The sequence below is a fragment of the Chelonia mydas genome, chromosome 9 (genome assembly GCF_015237465.2).
Source record: "Chelonia mydas isolate rCheMyd1 chromosome 9, rCheMyd1.pri.v2, whole genome shotgun sequence".
NCBI classification, from domain to species: Eukaryota; Metazoa; Chordata; order Testudines; family Cheloniidae; genus Chelonia; species Chelonia mydas.
The window spans coordinates 39,907,949-39,933,040 of NC_057855.1; the positions used below are offsets into that span (position 1 = coordinate 39,907,949).

Here is a 25,092-nt window from a genome sequence, read left to right on the forward strand (position 1 = left end):
TTGGACTTTTTCTGTGAAATTTCATACCGAGGACTGTCGCCTCCATTTGTAGTAGATAAACCTGGATATACATGTAAGCAGAACCTTTTCTACAACCCTATTAATCCAATTCCAGTTCTTAATGAACAGGTAGCCATATATGTTATAAGTTGCCCTATCAGATTGGACCTGAAGTGCACCAGGTTTTATATTCTGACTCTAGCAATCTCTAATACCGGATTAGACCAGTAAAAAAGCACCACCGCAATTGGCACCTGGGTTCAGACTAAAGAGGATTACATCAGCATGGAAATTGAGCAAAACTCAATTTTGAGAGCCCCTCTCACTTGTGAAAGTTTGACTCGAGCCCCATTACTGGGATAGAGTAAGGAAGCTTACACCACTGCGCTTGTTTTGTGCCTCCACAGAGAACTTAAGCCCTGGGATATCAATCTGGTATATTATACCAGCATGCAGTTCACTTTAAAGAAAAAAATTGTTAACTAGAACAGGTGCTAGTGGTGTTGAGTGAGGTCTCTGAAGTAATGCCGCATACAAGAATGAAAAGGGCTCTTTCGTGCTGGAACAACATGCTGGTTACTAGGCAGAGCTCGCTTGCCTGTGATTTGTGGAGACACCTGCAGTATCTCACATTGCTGTGCATAGGAAGCAATAGTGTTCTGCCTCATTTGCTGGAGACAAAAATATGTGGACTCTCTGCTTTATATGCAATTATTTAATTGTGACTGACTATGTGTGAGCAGCAAATGCTGTAGAACAGAGTGTTGATCCTGAGGTTGAAAGATGCAGTACCTCTGATGCGTTAGACTATGAAAGTGAAGATCCTCTATAAAAAACTGAATTGAACCCTATCCTCATACTGACTTAGGAGGTGCAACTTAATCTGGAACGATTTCCTACTGATGAAGAATACATCATTTCACTTACCGCAAGTCGGTAACACTTGGTGGCACACAAAAAAGCAGCACTGACAAAAAAGAAACCATATGTGAAGTTGGAAAGCAATGAGCTTGCAGCATGGTGCTTTCAAGCTGCAGTATAATAGTTGGGACATAGGTTGGAGCTTGAATGTGGGAGGCAGTTCATGGAAAAATATTCATGGTAAATAGGCCCAATGTTAGATGGGGTGGATCTGAGTTACTACAGAGAATTCTTTCCTGGGTATCTGGCTGGTGAATCTTGCCCATATGCTCAGGGTTCAGCTGATCGCCATATTTGGCGTCAGGAAGGAATTTTCCTCCAGGGCAGATTGGAAGGGGCCCTGGGGTTTTTTGGCCTTCCTCTGTAGCATGGGTCACAGGTCACTTGCTGGAGGATTCTCTGCACCTTGAAGTCTTTAAAACCATGTTTTGAGGACTTCAATAAGCTCAGACATAGGTGAGAAGTTTATTGCAGGAGTGGGTGGGTGAGATTCTGTGGCCTGCATGGTGCAGGAGGTCAGTCTAGATGATCATAATGGTCCCTTCTGACCTTAATATCTATGAAAAAGTAAGGATGACCTACACCTCTACTATGCATGGGAAGAATGTGGTTTTGTATATTATGTGATACAGCATGGCCAGAGGGCAACAGGAGAGTACTAAAAGGGAGCCTTATTCCCTGTAGAGGGAAGAAAGTTTGCAAGAGACTAATTAAAGCACCTGAAGCCAGTCGCATGATAAAAAACCCCTGCTTCAATCAGACCAGGAGGAGTTGGAGCAGAGAGCAGTTTGGAGAAGTGCCATGGCTGGCTAGAAGACCAAGACCCTAGGTAAAGAGACACCTGGCTTGTGGGGGAGAGGAGAGAGAGAGGGGTTTGGAGCAGGAAGCCCCACAAGCTGAAGAGCAGGAGAAGGAAGCAGCCCAGGGGAAGGAAGCACTAGTTCAAGTGGTTTACCACTATCCCTAGGGCCCCTGGGCTGGGACCCGGAGTAGAGGGCGGGCCCGGGTCCCTCCCTCTCCACTACCCTTCTCTGGGTTACTAGTGGGACAGTAGATACCCTAGTTCAGAGGCAGGAAACTGTGCCCTGAACCACTCCTCCACTCCCCAAGCAGAGGAAGTGTGGGACCCATCATAATTGTACTGGCAATTTGCCACAATTAGTATCAAGTGAGAGTTCATCTTGTCGTTACATACCACTGAGTAGGCTAGGCAGAGCAAAATCCATTCAGTATTCCCAGCTAGGGATGCCATACAAAATGAAAGTGACCTATGACATATGTAGAAGTTTTCCTCTCGTAAGTTATTACTACTCTTTCATTATAGCACCCAAAATGCGGTAGGTACTGCACAAACACAGGAACACTCAATCCCTGCCCTGAAGGATGAGGGAAGAAATGTAGTTCATCAATAACAGAGGGAAAGTTTTGGTAACAATGCATCTTTTCATTACTCACCTCCAAGTTAAAGTCATTACTGGTGTATCGGCCATTCAGCTCTGAGCACTTGATCCTGAACTTTCTATCAAAGATGTTGAAAGTGTGCCAATTGCGATATCGAACCTGTCGAAGCACCAGTTCATAGTTTCTCATTGTGTCCACACCTGAATCAGTAACACAACACGAATAAATACCAAAAGATGTGTAAGAGGCAAGCATTGTAGGAATCTTTGTGTTTACTACAAGAGTACTGAACAGGGAAATCACATGTTCTAAATAATAAAATAAAGTAGATAGAACAATCTGAATTTGTCAAAGATTCCAGTTCATATCAAGTTAAGTGAGCAATGTTAGGACTTCAGGAACTGTAACAAAAAAAACCCCCTTATTTTCATACTAGAGAAAAAAATATACAGATGTGGCACTAATAATTTAGTAACTTCAAAAATTACAGTGTGGCCTTCAGTGGGTCAGGAACTGATCAGCACTTGTGTGAGAGCATCAAGGAATCCTCTCACTGACCTATGCCATAAGGGCTTGTCAAAGGGAGAATATGTTCTGTGTCCCCATATGCTCCTGGGGGTTCACTTCACCACATGGGGGTATAAAAGGTGGGGCTATGGACATGCTGAGTCCTACAGGATGAACCAGTTAGCTGGTGGAGCAGGCTTTCATCTGGGAGCCGAGGTGGAATTGTGCTTTTTTGAGGCACAATCTCTTATTCAGCTTCCTCTGGATAGTGTGATTCAGGTCTGCTCTGTCCCTAACACAGAGTGGTACCTTAAAGGCAAAAACCTGGCCCTTTCCTTTTAAGAATGTAATTAAAATGTAAATGACTCATTAGCATACCATAGATAGAATACCCTGCTGTGGAGTTGGTGGCATCTAGATGTTTTCCTTGGTGCTCCTTACGATCCAGTTCTAAACACTCCTGTCTGGGATCTAGTTCCACACCAATGACCAAAATGTCACAGAAATCCAGGTTGTGAACCATTTCCTCTAACACAACTGGCTTATGGACTGTAAACACAGGGAATAGACCATACAGAAATAAGAAACAAAATCAGAGAAAAAACAGTCACAAAACAGATTTATACTTTAACATGGTTTGCACAGTGCTGTCAGCTTCCAAAGGGAATGGCTGAATAGTTCTAAGCATGTATTAAACATTGACTATAGCATGCAAGTCAAAAGCAAGAAATCTCCAGTACTCAGATGCGACTATGAGGGGGGCATATCAGTACTTAGATGAATCCAAAATATAGCAAACCATAATAAAAAGTATTCAAGAATATGTCAGAAATATAACATTGAAACATGATTTTGGAAGTAAATTCACAGCTTAACAATTTCGCTTTTCAATACTATATTGACATCAGCCTGGTACTACTTCATTCAGTACATTACTACATGTGCCAAGGAGCTGTGAACATAAGTCTTTCTTTCTGTGATTGCACGATTCTCTCAATTCTTCTATGGCCCATAAAGAATTTTGTATTAGAGAGGATGCTATACTAATCTATCCAAGAACTAGCAGTCATAAACTGGAATATCAAATGATCACGCGTTTTCCAAGCTCAAAGTAATTGAGTTGTAAACTGACTGTCCTTCAGTGAGTAGTATAAAATCTGTCCTGTCTCAGAAGAGAGTCAGATGCATATTTAATATTTTAATTCTCTGGTCTACTTGGCACAAAGTGGCTGGAACACTGGCTTAACTGGCTCCATGCGGATACCCCTTGCATAATATAAATCTCTGGAATCACAGCAACTGTCACCTCTCCTTAGGGTCCCAATTTAGAGGCCACTCCCAGGAGGAAGGGATTAAAGTCAGAACCACCCTATTCCCTGGCAATCTTCAGCTGCTGGAATAGCCCATGAGGGCTGTGGATTGCTGGGCACAGCCTTAACTGTTGTGTCTGAGATGCATCCAGCCCCCAGTCAGCTGCAGAACTGCGGGGTGGGGCAGAAAGACAGATAGCAGAGTTACCTTTGCCCCAACTCCCTCAGCTGTGCCAAGTGTATCTCTGCTGCAGCTGGGGATCTAGCTTTACAGAGTCTGTTAGGCAACTTTTCTAAAATCAGTGAAAAACTTCCTTAAGTTAGCAAGAATTCACAGGTTTCATAGTGGTAGCCATGTTAATCTGTATCAGCAAAAACAACGAGGAGGCCTTGTGGCACCTTAGAGACTAACAAATTTATTTGGGCATAAGCTTTTGTGGGCTAGAACGCAGAAAGCTTATGCCCAAATAAATTTGCTAATCTCTAAGGTGCCACAAGGACTCCTCGTTGTTTTTTCAAGAATTCAGTTACCTTTGCTCTTTGATCCATGGATGAAAGTGTCCAAATGTAAGAAAGATTCAAGCCACAAAACATGGTACTTATAATTATAATTCAATATTGTTTGCAAAACCAGAGTCTTTTCCAATAAGAGTTGCAACAATTTAACAGATACTTTATCCAGCCATTTTTTTTTTACTACTGTTAATAGATAATGGTATGAGGTAACATTTTCAAAAATGCCTAAGTGATTTGGGGACCTAAATCAATTGGACCTAGATTCCTGAGTCACTTATGGACAAGGTGCATTAAAACTGATGAGTTTTTAAAAAATTAAATCTGATTTTTTTATTTAAATTAAAAGCAGGATTATTTTAAAAATATTTAAAAATTAAATTTGAAGTTGACAACCTATATTAATCCCTACATTTAATATTAAAATTTAAATTAAATACAAAAAATAATAAGCAGTAAATGTTTGCTCACAAGTTCCAAAGAAAGTCAAACCACTGAACTGATCAAAGCCACTGACTGAACACCTGAAACCAGAGTTTGCTGAAATATTAAACAAGCTTTTGACAGCAGTAGCCTCTTCTGCATGTGCAGAGAGAATATTTTCTTCATTTTAGTTTATTCAACTAGTTCCATGCAATGGACTAGTTCATTCAAAGTTAAGAAACCCACTGGAAGCTGAAAAAACAGGGAAGCTTGTTTTCCTCTTCCAATCTATGAAGAGCAACTTAGTGGGAGAGAATGAGATCTACTAGTTCTAAAATATTGAAGGACATGGTAATCCATTTACTAATGACAGATAATACTTCATTTCTTTAACACATCAGTTTTAAATGCAAAATGTCTTTTGATAAATAATTTTTCCTTACTTATCTAGCACATTCAAGATAGTATAAGAACAATATTTTTAAAACCATTTAATTGGATTTGAATTTCCATCCATATAGAGATGGACAGAAATTACAAGTTAAAATGAAGCATCTAATCTAGTAAAAATGTAAGATATATTACTCAAATAAATGTGTATCAATATAGTGCATCCTCCTGATTATTAAGAAGCACAATATTTCATTAATGTTGCAAATCAAAAATTCTATTGGTTACCCATCAGTGTGGATCAATCTTCCCTTAGCAAAATAACTAAAAAGTACAAATGCAAAACACAATTAAAATCAATTACTTAAAACAAGGTTTTCTGCTTGTTGATTTAAATTACAATTAAAACTGGTGATTTAAATTGCTTTGATTTAAATCAGGGGTCTCAAACTCAAATGACCACCAGGGCCACAGGAGGACTAGTGCATTGGCCCAAGGGCCGCATCACTGATACCCCACTCTTGCTGCCCCCCACCCCGCCTCTTTCATGAGGCCCCACCCCTGCCCCACCTCTTCCCACCCCTTCCCTGCCCCCATTCCAACCCCTTCCCCAAAGTCCCCACCCCAACTCCGCCCCCTCCCTGCCCCCAGGGGGTGCAGAAGGGGTGCGGGGTGTGGCAGGGGGCTCAGGACAGGGGGTTGAGGTGCAGGACAGGTTTGAGGTGCAGCAGGAAGCTCAGAGCATGGGGTTGGGGTGCAGGAGAGGTGCAGGGTGCGGCAGGGGGCTAGGGCAAGGAGTTGGGGTGCAGGAGGGGTTCAGGGTGCAGGGTCTGGGGTGACAGCAGTGCGCACCGGGGCCAGGGCAGGCTCCCTGCCTGCCTACCCTGGCCCTTGCACCGCTCTGCTCCAGGAAGCGGCCGGAACCATGTCCCTGTGGCCCCGGGGGGGTGGGGGGGGCGCGAGGGCACAGGGCTCTGTGAGCTGCCTTGCTGCTCCCCCAGGTACCTCCCCCGAACCTCCCCGTTCCCGGCCAATGGGAGATATGGGGGGGGGGGCAGTGCCTGGCAGCCATGGCAACGCACAGAGCCCTCTGCCTCTCCCCCCCGGGCCACAGGGATGTTGTGCTGGCCGCTTCAGGGAGTGGGTCAATCCTGTGGGCCGGATCCCACCCCTGGCCTGGAGGTAGACTGGGGGCGGGCTGCAGGAAATAGTTCCGCAGGCCGCGTGTTTGAGATCCCTGATTTAAATCGATCTGTCCTGTTTAGGACTAGATTTTTAATGGTATTTTGGTGCCTAAAGATGCAAATACATGCCTAGTGGGATTTTCAAAAGCATCTAGGCACTTAACTCCCAATGGGAGTTAGGCACTGAAGTACTTTTGAAAATCCCTTTGATCACCTAAATACATTTAAAAATTTGGCACTTAGGCATTTTTACTCATAATGCACAGGGATCGGAATGAAATCTCAGAGTCCCTAACATGCAAAGTGACTGATCACCTCTTCTGAACAGGTATCCTTTTACATATTACATTGCATGCAGTGATTGTAGCTCACGAAAGCTTATGCTCAAATAAATTGGTTAGTCTCTAAGGTTCCACAAGTATTCCTTTTCTTTTCACTATGATCTAGAATACTTTCTGGCCTTTGGAGGGCAGATATAGTTTAAGGCAACCGATAATTAGGATTGTTACAGAAAAGAAGCTTTAGAGAACCAGGGCCCCTATATATCATTAGCAGTTTCAGCTTTTCTGAGAGATGTAGAAATAGTTGCCTATTATTCTGGTCTGAGAAATGTAGCTGAGGAGGATTCCTAAGACAGCTGGTTAATGGCTTTTTAATTAAACTTCATAACAGCAGCCAAAAGGAAGACTCTTTTTTTAAGAAATTTTTGGTGATGCCTTATTGATATTTCCTAGTGTTTGCCTACCACTGAAAGAGTCAGGATATTTCATGTTAACTCTGTTGAGCACTTCTAATAAGAAGTAGGCTCTTCAAAAGCACAATGTAAAAAAAAAAAAAAATTAAATGGTTTAGAGAAACTGTACTTAATGAACATACACACAGTAGGCCTGTAAACTTGTGCCTGAGGATTTGCCCGTTTGTTTCAAAAATTGTTTGAAATACACAGTAAAATAGTCTAAATCCGAGATTGTGAGCTCTCTGGGGCAGAGATTGTCTGTGTTATTTCTGTGTACTGTATCTTGTACAATAAGGCCTTAACTCCAGCTTGAGGCAAATGTGGAAAACAAATACACAAACCTCCATCATTTTCTTTAAAGTCCACAGAATGTTCCACTTTGGTGACTGTGCTGACAATTCTGATATCTGGTAACAGAGTCACTCCTCTTTCACTTTCAAATTGCGTAGCTGGTCTAGCAAAGTGGTCCATTCCACTTATTGTGATCTTGGGCTCATTGGCCTGAAACACCATTACATAGGCTTCTATATCTGGGATGTTAATGCAGACATCTTCACCAAAACACCTGAAAAATATATTTCTTTAATTGCATGGAATAGTTGTCAGGTGAAATTCCTCCCTTGCTAGAGGCATGCAGTATAAAGCAAGCAAGCTAGCATGGCTACCTCACCCACTCTTTCTATGCATGTTTCTGTCTTTGCTTTCTTTTGCCCAATGCCCAACTAGTTAATTTTTGTGCTTATTTCTCCATGTTATTTAAGCTGCCTTTGCCCCCAGATAAGTCCATTTCATACTGTGATCCACCAGTACATATGCACATCTTTCTGTACTCTGCCATGTGTAAAAGTTAGCAATGGTACTAACAGTTCTGGGTTGCAAAGTTCATGTGGGCCTATATACAAATGTTCAAAATTACTGGAATTACCTTTGAGTAGTTTAACACTTCAGTGGCAAGTGCAATCATTAGTAAGGTCAGTAGGCAAGAAACATTTAGACACTTAATTAACATTTAACAAAAGAGTCAATGGTTAAAAAATAAAGTTAATTAGATAGCAACTAATCATTGTAAGCTTAACATTAGGGACCTGTAATAACCATACAGCTAAGGGTAGCCTAGAATTCCTCCTTACCTGTAAGGGGTTAAGAAGCTCAAATAACCTGGTTGACACCTGACCAAAAGGACCAATGGGGAAAGAAGATACTTTCAAATCTGGGGGGTGGCGCGCGCAGAACGCTTTGTTGTGTGTGTTCTCTTGGGAAGCAGAGAAGCATCAGGTCAGAAAACTCCTTCTCCTATAAACCATCCTAAAAGTCTCTCATATTACAAAAATTGAGAGTAAAAGCCTGGAAAGGCATGTTAGATTATCTTTTGTTTTGCTTGTGAATTTTTCCTTTACTGGAGGGAGGTTTATTCCTGTTTTTTTGTAACTTTGAAACTAAGCCTAGAGGAAGTTCTGCTGTGTGTTTGAATCTTTTGTTACTCTGTAAAGTTATTTTCCATCCTGATTTTATAGAGGTGATTTTTACCTTTCTTTTAAGAACCTGACTGATTTCTCTATTGTCTTAAGACCCAGGCATTTGGATCTGTGATCACTTTGTAACCAATTGGTTAGGATATTATTCTCAAGCCTCCCCAGGAAAGGGGGTGTAAGTGCTTGGGGGAATAGTAACTCCAAGTGGTCTTTTCCCTGATCATCACTTGGTGGTGGCAGTGTACCCTCTAAGGGTAAAGAATTTGTGCCTTGGGGAAGTTTTAACCTAAGATAGTAGAAATAAGCTTAGGGGGGTCTTTCATGCAGATCCCCACATCTGTACCCTAGAGTTCAGAGTGGGGAGGGAACCCTGACAGGACCAAATTGATAACATATGTGGCAAAATACCTTGTTTGCCTCAGTCCTTTTTAGCCTTGGAGACTCAAGTTTAGGGCAAGACAAATCCTTATAGGTGGCACAGGGTCCTGCTACTCCTCTCCTCAGTCAGTCCCTTGTGCTTGTTTTCCTTCCCTTCTGGGGAGCAAGTGCAGCCTCCCTACTGGGAAGATCTGGTGTCTTGCTGCAAACAGCCTACTAGCAGCTTCCCTACTCCCTCAGTCTCCTCCTCCTGCCACCCAGCAGAGGGTTTAAAAAGGTCCCAAGTAGTTGGCGTCAGCTGAAGCTAATTGGTTCCCTAGCAACCCCTTTTCCAGCTGAACCCTATTGCCCAGTGGTTCTCTCTCCTCAGTGGATAGGGAGGGGCCTTTTAATCCCCTGGGACTAATTACTACCCCCTTTTGTAGCTTTGTCCTGGGTTTACCACGCATAGTTATCTTGTTAAATATGAATCAAGAACCTAACCATCCTCTTAAATGGAATGCATCATGGGCTCAGTGCTGCTCTTCCTGAACACCAACAACTCCAACTGAAGTCTGTGTGTACAAGGAATGGAAGACTGTTCCTTTACCATGGAGAAATGTTATCATTGTTGCTTACGCTATTCTGTGATAGTTGTATGATAATAGTAGGACACAGTAATTTCTACTTTGTCCAAGATGCCACAATTTTGCAGTGATTGTGGCCCTATCACAATATAGGCAAAGGCTATTTCTAGCAGAGAGGCATTGCTCGTGTAGATGTACCCTCTATTCATTATAAAAGGCCTGATTTAAAAGTTATGGCTCTAAGTATGTCAGAAGAAACCTTAAGCAATTGGACAAATGGGAATAATACTGACCTTCTACTGATATATAACATACACACAGACACTTCAATATAGACCAAATGCTTCACAAATGGTACACAACCAAATTACATTTACAAGAAAGACACCATAAAAGCAAAACATAAGAAACCCACAAAGTAATTCAGCATAAAAGCAAATGCAGCTCATGCCTTATGCTCGATAGTGTAAAGATATAGTTTATCATATATTTTAAATCAAATTCTATTTTTACATTTCCAAAGAAAAAATAATTAATGTATTTAAAAATATAACCGATCTAATCAGTTTAACTGAATGTAACTTACTGGACTTTAGACGAGACTTTAAGACGCCGTACGCCCATGGTAGGAAACTGTCTAGAGTTGATATATGAGACCTTTTGGAGAGCTTGATTTATATTCTCAATATCATCTCCTTCTATGACAAGGACTGACTGGGAAGGGTTGAAGTGATACTGGGGAAAATGCATATAATTAGTATTTAGGGTAACAGATGGATAACACACTTCTAAGGAATTATTTAGAGAGACTGGCTAAAATCTAATAATTTAAGAAACAAATGCTGTGAGTAGTCAATATTAGTTAAGTACATATATAGCTTTTAGGAACAAGCACCCACCAGATGCTCATCTATCACACATTTTAGAAATTGTTATTGCTATAGTTAACCGTATAGTAAATGAGGAGCTAGTCGAACTACTGAGAATCTACACTATTTACTCAGCTGCTCATATTTTTGAAATGTGACTTTTCATAAATGCATCATTTTATTATTATTATTATTATTATTATTATTACAGGATATGCTAGGGAAAAATTATTGCTGGTAGAAAATCATTGACTTTAATAAGAGTTATACATGAAGAAAATTTGTCCTGCCTTGTTTTTACTGCCTCTGTGTATTTTTATGCCAGTCCATCTTTGAGATATTTTTCCACATGAGTGAACAAAGCAATTAAACTTTCCTTACCACAACCCCAGGAATGACAGTCACAACCAAGGGTATTCTCCTCCCTCTATCTCATGATCACTGGAGGGATCACTATGTAAACTGGGGCTTCTTCCTGCATAAAACCAGCTGCTCATCTGAACGGATAAGTCTTATTAGAGAATCATCGGTTGTCTTTGTAGCTGTGCTAACCTTTCCAAAGCTCATAAGACTGAAAACAAAAATGTAGCAGCCTGCTGACAGAGGCCAGCCTATCTATGTGAATTGTAAATGCTGATTGGTTTTATCACCACCAAGACCGTGAGGCTTTTCTACAGGATGGGGTAGTGCACACTGCAGGGGTGTGATTTCTAAAGCACACTAATGCATTACACATGTAGCTCCCACTCACGTGCACTAAATCTTCCTGACTGTGCTTTAATGTCATGCTGTGTGAAACAGCACGATGGTAAAGCACACTAGGCAACCTGTTATGTGCAGCGGCAGGGTCTACATGGACCAATTAATGTGTAACACATCAGTGCACTGTGGAAATCACACCCCTGGAGCGTGCACTACCCCACTATGTAGACAAGCCCTAATTCTGAGCTTCATTTACAGACAAATAAGTTTGTTTTCTACCTTTTTTGTTAGTTTGGTGTGTGTGTGTGTGAGAGAGAGAGTTTGTTGTTAATTTCCTTCTGAAAGATGTCTGTTAATCAGGTCAGTGAGCCATCAGTGCTGCACAGAAAACCAGATCAACCTCTGAGTTTACATCCTCCCACTTAGGCTCCATAAAATGTAAGGAAACTAATACCAAATGCACTTTCATTCCATGCAGTCATTTCCTGAGGCTGACTGTTGATTATGGGAACATATTTTACAGTTCATGTCACACAAACGTCTACATTTTAAAAGAAAAAGGTTTAAAAGATGAAGATTAAATAGAATGTGCACATGAGAGAGGCAGGGCAAGCTTCAAGCTGAGTAGGACAGGGAGACGTAGGTTCAAGCCTTGTGAATACACATCATGAAAAATTTAAGAGATTTTCTGCAGAAGAATGTACTAACACTACGTGATCATGCATATCACTCTTTTTACCTGTAGACTAGCAACAGCAAAGAATGACATTAGCAAGGGGTGACTCAAGCTAGCTAGTTAACTTAATGGCTCAGGTGTAAGAGCTCTGGAATGCTGCCAAAGGGAGTGGAAGAAAATCCTAGCCCTAGTCTACACTACAGAGTTAGGTCAACATAAGGCAGCATTGATTATGGAGTTGTTTACACTACAGTGTTCCTCCCGCCACTTTAACTCCCGCCCGCAATGCCAATCTAATAAATACACGTTAACCTAAGTGGCCACCATGAGGTGTCCCACAATGCCCTACCATGATTGCTCTAGTCACCATTTGAACTCCGCTGCCCTGTGGCCAGATACACGGGTGCACGCCCCTCCCCTTTTAAGGTCCGGGGAATTTTTGAAATTGCTCTTTCTATTTACTTGGTGTGGAGAGCGAACATAACTGCCCAGCTGACCATGCTGGCTCCATGCAGCACTGCAGGTGCTGGATCTCCTGGGTGCAGGCATAGCTCTGATCCAGTCATAGGAACATTGACATCTATGGCCAGATCGCTCGGGGCATGGAGGAGAAGGGCTACAATAGGGATACGCAGCAGTGCCATGTAAAAATCAAGGACTTGCTCCGGGCATACCAGAAGGCAAAAGAGGCAAATAGTCGCTTGGTGTGGAGCCGCAGACATGCCAATTCTACAGGTAGCTGCATGCCATCCTCGGTGCCTACCCCACCTTCACCACCAAGTGCCAGTAGATACTTTGGGGGGACCTGGAGTCACAGGCCACCAGAGTGAACCCTGAAGATGAGGTGCTGGACAAGGAGGAGGAGGAGGATGGAGGACGGGCAATACGGGCATCTGGTGGAGTGGCAAGCCAAGATCTCATTTTGACTCCTGAGCAGTTAAGCCACTCCCAGCAGTCCAGCACTGGAGAGCCTGATGCAAGGGAAGGAACCTCTGGTAAGTACTCAGTTTGCTTCAATATTGCAGGGCCACATCTGTGAAATAACCAATAGAGGTAGAGTCACTATTTGCTTCTCATTCCCCTGTACAGCTGGGCAGAGGGGGCCCTGCCAAACAGTTTGTTTATGTGCACTGGATGTCCCATGAATCCTCCGTAGAGATCTTTAGGAAACTTTCCTGGAGGTAGTCTGCAATCCTCTGCCAAAGATTGCTTGGGAGGGCTGCCTTCTGTCTTCCCCTGGAGTAGGACAGCTTGCAGCTTTCTGTACAGGCCTGTGTTCTTAAAGACGCATGCTTCATGCACTTTCCCTGACCAGTTCATATTATGCCAGTGAAACAAACCCGGTGATCCACCAGCGCTCGCAATACTGTAGAAAAGTAGCCCTTTCTGTTGATGTATTCCGTCGCAAGGTGGTCTGGTGTCAAAATAGGGATGTGCGTGCCATTGATTGCCCCACTGCAGTTCAGCAACTCCATTTCTGCAAAACCATCCACTATTTCCTGTACATTGCCCTGAGTCACAATCCTGTGTAGGAGGACATGATTAATGGCCCTATGTACTTGCATCCACAAATGGTGGATTTCCCAACACCAAACTGATTCCCCACTGACCTGTAGCAGTCTGACATTGCAAACTTCCACAAAACAATCGCCACTCACTTCTCCACTGTGAGTTCAGCTCCCATTTTGGTGTCGCTGCACCAGAGGGCTGGGGCGAGCTCCGCACACAGTTCCAGGAAGGTGGCCTGGCACATCCAAAAGTTCTGCAGCCACTGCTTTTCATCCCATACCTGCATAACGAGGCAATCCCACCACTTGTTTCTCGGGCCCAGAACAGACGGTCCACCATGTGCAGCTGCTCCGTGAATGGCAACAGCAATCTTGAATTGTTTATTTTTCTGGTTCATAGCAAGGCAGAAACCAAGGCACCATCATCAGACTCACAGCTCAGTAAATACTGCTGGATCAGGCATGTTGTGTTTGTGTGCTCAGCACAATACTGAAGAGCAGTGCAGGATCCATGCTTTCTAACAGAGATGGTGGGCACTCAGGTTACCACAGCTGTTGAAAAGTGGCACAAAACGTACTAGAATGCCCATGGAATGGAGAAAACCTAATCAGGAGATGCTGAACCTGCCCCCATGAGGCATTACAAACCCTTCCCAAAACACCCTGTCGTAGATTGTGGTGAGTTGCACAGTGGGATAGCTACCCAAGGTGCACTGCTCTCTGTGCACTGCTCTCTGAGTCAATGCAAGAGCTGCTACTGTGGATGCACTCCACCAACACAAGAAGGTAGTGTGGACATGCAATAGTGGTTTAATTACATTGATATAACTTAAGTCGACTTAACTTTGTAGTGTAGACAAGCCCTAGGCTGTTTACATCTCGCTCTTGGAGGATGTGGAGAGGGGAGAGAAGTTAAAAATAGCATAGACAGTGTCTGCAAGATTTGTTGTGTATATATGAAAATTAGACCATGGAAGAAGCAAGGAGATAAAAATTGCCACATAAGAAATCTTGTGACAGTATTAAACTGTTCTTTTCTAGATAAATATAAAGAGACCAAAGGGACCAACTGACAATCCTACTAACTTTTAACATTCGCTAGTCATTTTCCTTCCGGCGGTGGTATCATTCAAATATCCATATTGTACATATCCATGGCAGTCACATACAATATCTGATGTCATCAGGTGTGTTTATTTTGGGACAATGGACACTATCTTCCTCTATTAATTTTCAACCCAAGGTCAGGCACCAACTGTGCCTCTTATCTGTTCCTCTCCCTCTTGGCACAACCAGAAAACCCTGCCTGGTGTATCTCCGACTGCTTTTTTCCATTTTTGCCTCCTGCTGTCAACTCTGACTGTCAGACTGGCTGGGGAGGTAAAAATGAAAGAAGCACCTTTAAAGAAACACCATGCCACTATTGTAATTCTGAAATTGAAAATGTTTTGAAGTTCAGTGTGGGAAGGAAAAAAAAATTCCCTGGACTTCATTTTTCTTCCACCCACTGCTGGTTCATAGAGAGAACCATTCATCCATGCGGGAGCAGCAGTGGGAGGCAAAACTGAAGAGGTTTTTCCACCCACACCTGAAACCACAGGCTACTATAATAATGTCAATTTCAAAATGACAACAGGGGTGCAACGACTAAGTATGTTTTTAATAAGCATGAGCCAAGTATAAGCTGACTTATGACATACAAATTCCAACATACATGTATTGGTATATATTTGTGAGGAAACAGGATTTTCTAGTAAACAGCCTTATGTTACATTCATAATCTTAATTTGTAAAGGACATTGCTAAGAAGCATGTCATCATAATTTAGTGAATTGCTGGGGTGGAAGTCCTATGAAATCATTTACGTTCTCACTATAATAAATAAAACATGAAAATAGAGTACTTTTGGGGCTCTTTGTTCAGTATATAAAGATAGTACCACAAAAAAAGAAGGTTTCATGCAATATGTTTTACCCAGGAAAGAATGAGGTGGTGAAATAGAGCCATTCAATACTGACATGAGGGTTAAAGTAGAACAAGGTGAATAACTGGGGTTTTTTTAGGTCTCCGGAAGTTCCACAAAAAACATTCGTTTGACCCAAACTGAAACCGATTTTTTTCAGTATTTTCAGCTAATCAGAAAAGTTGACAAATTTCATTTTGGGTTAAATGAAACAAAATATTTCATTTCTGGGTATTTTTAATAAAAGCAAAGGAAAATGAAGGGCTAGATTTTAAAAAACTACTGGAGGAAGTGGTAGTAGTGGTGGAAGTAGGGGTATTCCACTTTATATAAAATGCTTGAATAGTTTTTGGCCCAAAGAAAGTGAGAATGAGGACACTCATCTGGAATGTGGGAGACCCAAACTCAAGTCCCTGATTCTATGCCTACTTAATTATGTATGCAACAGGAAAGACAGAGAGTGCCACCCCAGAATAGCCAGTAGCCTAGTGGTTAGGGGCACTCACCTAGGAAATGGGAGGCCAGCGTTCAAGGTTACTGAGTATAAGGGGCTACGACTACCTCCTCCTCTGGTACTTTTGTGATTGGCATCTAAATTCCCTTGTCAATCTAGGGTCCCCTTCCAAAAAAATGTGTTTTGTTGGAAACTATTCAGCAAATTTATATCAAATTTGTTAATAGCTTCAGCCAACCTGAAACTTCATTTTTCAGCGAATAAATTATTTGTCCAAAAACTTTAATCAAACTCAAGTTTAAAGACAGTGAAACAATCTTACCTTTACCACATAAAGCTAACTCCTGCAGCTCTTACTCATGTTGAGTATTATCTATTCTCACAAGTAAAGGTTGAAGAATCTGGTCCTAAGCTTGCACATGCAACTTAAATTTTGCCCTCTTGTCTGCAGATACCATAAATCAAGAGTACAACATAACCTCTTGTCTAGATTCACATGTGTATCTTCTTGCAGCTCTGTGTATTACTTAGTATATGCCACATTTGGCATATGTCAAAACCCACTCAAATAATTTCCCTGAAAAATACACATAAATAGTACCTTCACAACATTTTCTAGATTAAAATATAACAACACAGAGTAACAATGACAATTTGTTGCCAGGTGGAGGCCACATAAATTTGCAGTTAAATTACCTCCCTAGTTAATTGTTTAATTCTCTGTTCTGTTCCAAAGGAAGGTTGTACTGTGATTATCTATACTGCTAAAATAACTCAATATTAGTGAACTGGCTGACTCCCCAAAATATGCCAAAGCAAGATTGTGCTGCTGATTAAAAAGAAAATGTATAATACTTGGGAACTGACAAATTTGTTAAAATATGCAGTTTAGGTAACAAATACTCCTCTCTAACAAGTCTCTTAGTAACTAGAGCTGTTCTGGAATATTCTGACAAATTTGTGTCAGCATAAAAGGGTGAAAATTACATTCAAGAGGCTACGTATGCATATCCAAGAAAGTAGAGAAAACTATGAGTGAAGTCCTGGCCCCACTGAAGTCCTAGCAATTTTGCCATTGACTTCTATGGGGCCAGAAGTTTGCCCTATATTGTATTACTTTATAACGTGATTATGTCATTAAAGACCATAAGATAATGGATATATACAAACACAATTAAAGTTGCACATGCAAATTTAATCTTTGCATTTCCTGACTTTTGCATACTTAATGGTCCCATCTTAATGTCCTATTAATGTAGTTTGCCTTGTGAAATATATGTTAAATCTAACACACAACCCAGTTTGCAGAGTTGCCACCAGATGAAATGATATTTCACTTATGTTTCCTGTTGCTTTAAAGCTATTTCAGATCAAAATTCAATAAAATACAGCAGTCTGTAGAAGCATGCCTATTTTTGTAAAGGTTTCGGAGTAGCAGCCATGTTAGTCTGTATTCACAAAAAGAAAAGGAGTACTTGTGGCACCTTAGAGACTAACAAATAAAATAAATTTGTTAGTCTCTAAGGTGCCACAAGTACTCCTTTTCTTTTTGTAAAGAGTACCAAAACAGGGCTTTGACAACATGACCTGGAAATCCTTAGGGACTGTGAAATACCTGCGGCACCTTACTTTCTAAGTGTGTATTGTTGAAATAATGGAAATATTTTTCTTTGCATTATCACAGCTCCTCTCCTGGTATGCTTTTTCTTTGCATGACTCTATGGGAAATTATATTGCTTCTAGGAGTACATTTGTACTGTGTGTACTTTACCTCTGGCTCTCCACTTCATAAATCAGGTCTAAATTTTATCAAAGATGATGTCAGTTCATCCCTCACCTTTATTCCTTGGCCAAGACTCTCAAGAGAATTAATATCCAGACCTTCCTTGCAGGCCTGCAAACAGGAAATCACTTTCTGACTTTCAATTTTGCCTGGACGGATAGTGAGACTGGCAAGGCTGCCATGGAAATACTGAGCAAATCTGGGCTTAGCGACTTCCCCTCCTAGAAGAAACAGAATGCAAAATTATTCTGTTGATAATACCCAAATACAGATATTCTAATAACTCATCTTACAATATTGTAACATACAAATATAGGTTTGATATCCAATTTAGTCAAACACTGTTAAACTCCTGCAATCCCAGTTACCACGATCAAGTGAACAGAATCCCAACTAGGATATGCTTTAGGCATTGTTGTGATGGCATCCAGGAACACCACTATATTTAAGGTTTTGTCAGCATTTCCATTATTGTAAACTGCTATTTTCAAGGGTTTCAAACATGTACTTGTTGTTGAAACATAGCACACAAAATCCCTGCCCAGGAATGTATTGTTGTTATTTCAGAATATGTGAATAAAAAGGTATTTGACCATTTTTTAATTTAAACAGGATGCAAACAACCTAAATTAAATATAACATTTTTATGAGATTTTGTACACCATTTTATGCTTGCACAGACTGAACACAGGTTTCAATGTATTTGTTTGTACATATATTTATTTGTCCTTTTTCTAAACACTTGTCCATCACAACAATCTCTGGCAGCATGTGCATTTCTTTAAAAAAACAATGCAACTTCATACAATGTTAAGTAAAAGTAGACTCCATCCAGAAATTTAGCTTAGCTATAGATTAACATAAGCATTGCCTGACCTCATCCCCTCAGGCAAATCCTAAAGAAAAGATAGGGCTATCACTGTATCCTGGAAGTCAACAAGACTTGGCCTCTTGGGAACAAACATGAGAAGTGAATTCCAGAGTTGAGGTCCTTCCTCTGTGTACACCCCGCCTCTAGCCTCCAAACATTCTAACTACCACTGGATTTCATTGAGTTGGCTAACCAACTGCCATGAACGTGAGAAAATGAACAGAGCAAAAAGAGGCAGCTTCTCCAAATTCAAATCCTACAGGGTTTCAAACATCATGAGTTGCCACCAGAAGTGAATAGGAAGTCATAGATGCATTGGCATACTACAGCCAACTCATTAGGCAAACGGGCCACTTTATTCAAATGCAGCATCTGAATGGTATTCAAGTATAGCATCATTTTTAGTGGTCAATAATAAATGTTAACATCCACCACTTGCAAGCAATTGGAGTTACTGAGCTACTGCCCGCAAGCACTTTGTATAAATCTCCTTATTCTCTTCTGGGTACACTTCTAGACATTGATGAGTAAACCCCTGAGAACTCCCCTCCCCACTCTCTCTCAACACTGTACTCACTACAGAAAAAACAGTTATTTCATATATATGACAATACACACTGGAGTAATGGGGTTGGGGGAAGGTTTTGTAGACATAGGTTTGGGATTGCTTCATTCCCCAGTCATGGAAGCAGACATGTTACCATGTACTCTTAGATGCGTTCCTCAGCCAAAGAGCATCCCCTTTTGTCTTCTCTGATGGCATCACATATAGCATCACTATTTATCTCAAAGAAAACTGCCCACAGTGAGAAAAAAAATCAGTCTTTTTTTCTCCAAGCTGTCCATCATGTAGAAAAGTTTCTCTGGGTGGATTTTTGCAGAGTACAAGAAAACCTTCATTTTTTCAACATCTCTAATTCAGGATTAGTTTCTACTGTACGTTAGGCCTTTCAGTATTTACCGAGTTCATAACACCATTTGGAAAATGGTTAGTGTACCAAAACCACATTCAATTCCCACCCCCCAAAAAACCTAGTAATAGAGACATAAAGTAATAGTAGGTGTTCTTTAAAATTAGCAGCTAAGTATTTATGTACAGTAGATATTTTTAAAATATAAATTACAGTACATAAGAACACATTGAATTGAATTAACATTCATTTTCCTTTTGTCAGGAATATCCTCAAACAGAATATAAAATCAAACAAAATACCCTTCACACCCTTCCCCCAAAATCAGACAAGAGCTCAAAAAAAAAAAAGGGGGGGAGGGGCTTCTAATTGTGCTTTGAAGTTGTGCATGTTCAGGCTTTAGCAGACTCCCTAAGAGACCAAGCTCCACAGATGAGGGCCTCTGGCTAAACCCCTGACACTGATCCTGGAGTTTTAAACTTCAGAAACCAATAGCAAGAGCTTGCCAACTGATCTGAATTGTAGTAACGTGATGCAGGATGAGAAGTACACAATTCAAGGATTTAAAGATTACAGCCTACCCCTTAAATTGTATCAGGAAACGAACATGAAGTTAGGGCAATGGTTTCAGTGTAGGTGGTCTCCACTCACAGGGCCTCAGTCAGTAGGCATTCATTCTACACTATATGGCGTTTCTGGGGAGATTTCAAGGAAAGCCATGACAACTAATTAGGGTGAACCACCGTAGTCTTGTCTGAAGGTGACAACACTAAAGATGATCATTGTGTGGTCAGTGTTATAGAGGGATGATTCAAGCATCTTGGCCAGGCTGTAGAGAATAGAGTGATGCACAGATATTTTTTGCTTCTTATTAGTCCGGGTTCAGGCCTCTTACTTTGTAGTTGGTCACTTAACTGGTTTGCCAGTTTCCCTGGGATTCATCATACAGCTTCATCATCCTGGCCCACACTGAAATGTAGACATTGAAGGGAAACAATAATGAATCTGCAGGACCAAGTGGGGGGATACAGAAGAGGATGAAGAAGGCATGATAGAATCATATTTCCCATAATCTTTTCCTGTTAGATTAGCTGGAATGTCTCACTGGGGTCCTTCCTTGATATTCCCTTACTCCCTAAGTATATATAAGGAAATACAGTAGTAACATCTACAATACAACTGAAGCTACATATTGTGGTTGATTACAACATATCATTTGAAGAAGTCTTTATTGTGTCATTTAAAATGACATAATTGACCATGGACCATACTGAATACACATAAAGAGATTATTATTGTGCCAAAAACCCACTTGTAAAATCCATTTAAACTGGTTTACAAGAAAGCAGAATGACCATCTGGAGCTGTTACAATCTCTGAGGTATAAAATTCTTGTTTTAAAAATTATCTGTCATGCTGGGAATCAATGAACTTCCACAAACCTTATATCATTTGCCCATCACTATTAAAATAATTATTGTACTGCAACTCTACAGTCAGTAAGTGCACGAATCTGACAGCCAGCCAGTGATTAGCTTCTAGAGGTGCAGAAGGGGCAGTAGGGGTGAGAGGAGCATTTCCCCCTTTAACTTCTCCTTTTCCTCCATGCAGGAGCTGCTTGCAATGGCAGTGATTGCATTCACTTGATTGCATGGGGCTATGATTATTAATGGAGCTAACCACCCCAAAAAGGGGACAGGGAAGGCCCAGCAAAAGAGGGGGTCATGTTCCCCCCACTATGAACTGGCCAGCTGTGAAAGGAAGCTTGTGTTTTCCCTGTGGGATGTAGCAATGCTCTACCCTGAATGCTGGGGAGTTTCAGGATGGGTTGAGAGTCTGCACAACTCCCTCTCCCCCCACTCCCCCGCCACCCCCCACTCGATTTATAAAGGCATAAAACCAGGAAGCTGGTTTTCATGTAAGAAGTCATGACCATTTCCTAGAAATGGTCTACTAGAATGCTTGGTGGATGCAGAAATAATCAGAGACACCAAAAATATCTGAAACAACATGCTCAGATACTACTCTGGTGCTTACACACAATGCTGTCGGTGTCTATACAAGTATATAGTATTGTATAGTTGGTGTCTATGCAAGTATATAGCTATTTCAGATAGATCATTTCTAAACTTTACAGAGGTATGCTGTTTTCTTCATAGAGTGGGGTAACTTCCACTAGAATAAACAGGAATGATTGTACACGCATGCTTAGAAAGAAGAATGCATCTCATAGTTTGCTGAAATAGGCCAATGAATAAGCCTTCCATATAGCACTATTTAGCAGAGATAAAGAGAAAATGATGTACCTGTCATTCTTGTCCTTTTATGGTAAATACCAGTAATATTAACTGACCACCATCATGGGTCTCATAGCACATGAACATTTTGTAATGTTTATAGCTCAGTGTTTCAACTCAGATATCTTCTCAGACCAAGGAGCCTATATCAATTTATTGTGCACTTCAACAGCCAGTAACTGCCACCACCATGCAAGATGAACAAAATACACAGTAAAACAAGAACCGAAAACCAAAGCTTTCCCCAATTTTGAAGGCAAAATTGACAGGATAGATGAGTGCTGATCTGTTATAACTCAGTAATTTTCTGTTTTCCAAAGGTACAAAATAAGAGATCCCCACTCTGTGAAGAATAAAAAGTGTCCCGCGTTTCTATAAAATATTGCTAACTGATAACACATAAAAAACTTGTTGCAAATGGAATTTCCAGTAGCAGTATAGAATCAGTATGTGATTATGGACAGTAATGTTAATAAGAACAAGCGTTTTTATTTGGGAGCAGGATATTCTTCTTCTAAAGACACCTCTAACTCCTCTGGGGCTCATTCTGATATAGTTTTATCCTTGTGTAAGTCCATTTAACTTTGGTGCTTTTGCTCTTGATTATACCGGTACAACTTAGATCAGAATCAGACCTATTTAATTCAACAGAGTTGTATCCAGTTACCTGATGACTGAATTTGACCCATAATACCTAAAATAAACACATGCTAAGAAACATCCCCTCAAAATAAAATTTAAGGGGTAGAAGGGTGAGTTGCTTCCAAGAAAGTTCTCTGTCTGTGACACTTTTAACCAAAATTTGAATTTCTGTTACAGTGCTGAGTCCAAGCAATAATCTTTTGCATTTGTATGTAGGGTTCTCAGATGCATTTAGCTGGAAATCTCCTGAATGATAATATATATATATGGGGCTAGCAGTAACCAGGAAGAAAGGCAAAAGCTTTGGTGATAGAGGTCTGGTGATGAACCAGCTCATCTTCAATATAAGGAATTTTTAAACTCATATGCCATTGTGTGGCAGAAACTAAAACATTCTTCTTCTCTGGCATAGCACGTGCAAATTCCTGTTCTTCAGAGCTGTCCTTCAAAGCAAGCCATCTAATTGATCTAGAAATCAGTGATTCTCAAACTTTTTTTTTTGCGGGCCACTTGAACATTGCTGCGGGTCTTGGCGGACCACTTAATGATATTTCCAAATGTTGTTTGTACCGTTAGCTAACGATTGTAAAGTGCTTTGGATAAGAGTGCTATATTTTAAAAAAACCCTTAATAATTAACTTTTTTGTTCTACAAATAAAAGCACAACTCATATTTTAATATCAGTAGTCTTACCTTTCTAATGCGATTGGTGTGCCCTCTCTCCCCCACTGCGGCAGCCCCCGAGCTGATACTTGGAAGGAAGGGGGGGTCTCTCCCTCTCTCCCCTGCCGCGGCAGCCCCCGAGCTGGGGCTGGGAAGGGCGGGGGGGTTCTCCCCTGCCCTGGCAGCTCCTTAGCTGGGGAAAGTTGCCTCTTTCTCTGGCCACCTCAGCCCTGCATGGCCCAAATTCCCCACAACCCCTCTTTTCACCCCACTTTCCCCTCCCACCTACCCCTCTATTCCCCCCAAGGCCACCACCTCACCTTACATTTGTGTCTTCTCCACGGTCCAGGCACCTAATTAGTGGAACCATGCCAGTGCAGCTCTACTGATTAGGTGGGTGGCCCTTCATTCTCTTGTGTGCAGTCACCCAGGCATGCACCTTAGCGGGAACTATCAGCGGGAACTATTCATCACTATGAATGGAGCTCGCAGACCACTGGTGGTCCACGGACCACAGTTTGAGAACCTCTGATCTAGATTATCTCAACCAATTTCAGTGTCAGCTGTTCCTCATAGTCAGCCATTTCACAGTTAAACTCAATCAGATATTGATATGCTTTTCTAAGAGTCTGTAGTAGTATCAAGGACTGAGAGAATAAGGACACTATCTTCTCTGATAGAGTTTCATTTAGTGTCCCAGCTGGAAACTCTACAGAGGGAGATGATGAATCAGATTCATGCCTCAATGCACTAATTCACCTAGGGAAATAGTTACGGTTGGGTGCTGTATGCTGGGTTGCATGAGAGCGAATGATGAGGGGAACTCTTGCAATTAGCTTCCATGCTGTCAGCCATGGAGTGCTGTTGATATATCTGCAATCCATGGAGGAGTGGAATAACCTGAGAGTGCCTCTGCTTATTCCCCAGAGAATGCTGATGGGCAATTCTCCAAGTGCTTTTAGTTTCAGAATGTCACTCCTCTTCTTTAATGTGTATGTTCAGTTCAGTGAGGCAGCAGGGGTCACAGTATCTTTAATATGCTGATAATACAACTGTGCATCGCTTTTTTATCAGACCCAGATGGAGGCAATTACTTGCTTTCCCAACGTCTGGCAGAAACAGATAGATGGATGAAGGCTATCTGGCATAAACTCAACTCATATAAAATGGAGGAGATGACAATTGGCTATCGGAGGCATCTGAAGAAACTGCCAAAGTCTATTATTGCTCCCTGTATTGAGCATGTCAGAGTGGGTTGCAATCTCAAGTATGCCAGACACCTCCCAACTCCTGGATTCCCAGATAGCCAGAAGCACGTTTTTCTATATTGGGACATGCAAAAAAATCTTACTTTCTTTGCTCTGGTCCAGATCTTGCCACAATCATCCATGCCTTTACTGCCTCAAGCTAGACCAGTGCACTGCAAGAATCTATGCCATCAAAACAGTTGGTGCATTACTGGTGTGTGTCTATAATGAGGCCAAAACCACTGACACAAATGATGTCTGATGTTTCAAGAGCACAACACAATGTGGTGGAAGACCTTCGTATAACAAGCATTTTGGTAATGTGGACCCACCAGTAGGTTCTACTGAAAATAGAATCAGAGGGTCTGGAGAGAACTGAAGGTCCTTGAAGTCTCAAGTGCAGACATCAAGACATATAAGCGGTTAAAATGAGGCTCATCATCAATACGGGTAGGTCTCTACACATATTTCAAGGAAGGTTCAATTGCTTTACCTTTTGAATTAGAATCAAGTGACACACTGTGAAGGTAAGAGCACTGATGTGTCCAGGCAGTTGTTTCAAGACTGTCAAAGTGCCACTTTTTTCTAAAATGCCAAATTTGCACTAAAGTGCCAGCTTCCAATGCCTAGCCTCAGCCCTCAACCAAAATATTTGATTCATCTAATCTCAAGGACCTTCTCTTTGGGGCTGCCAGATGTGCTGAA

The 25,092-nt window shown here is 41.3% G+C and overlaps 1 protein-coding gene across 1 annotated transcript in view; it reads right to left on the bottom strand.

Moving 5' to 3' along the window:
* Positions 1 to 25,092, bottom strand: part of CLSTN2 (calsyntenin 2) — a 702,707-nt gene that overhangs the window by 7,040 nt on the left and 670,575 nt on the right. Inside the window, exons 11-15 of the mRNA XM_037908920.2 lie at positions 17,811 to 17,977; positions 10,388 to 10,536; positions 7,727 to 7,950; positions 3,208 to 3,378; positions 2,377 to 2,522 (exon numbers count right to left, since the gene is read on the bottom strand). Coding sequence (XP_037764848.1) covers positions 2,377 to 2,522; positions 3,208 to 3,378; positions 7,727 to 7,950; positions 10,388 to 10,536; positions 17,811 to 17,977 — 857 coding nt within the window. The remainder of the gene's footprint in view (positions 1 to 2,376; positions 2,523 to 3,207; positions 3,379 to 7,726; positions 7,951 to 10,387; positions 10,537 to 17,810; positions 17,978 to 25,092) is intronic.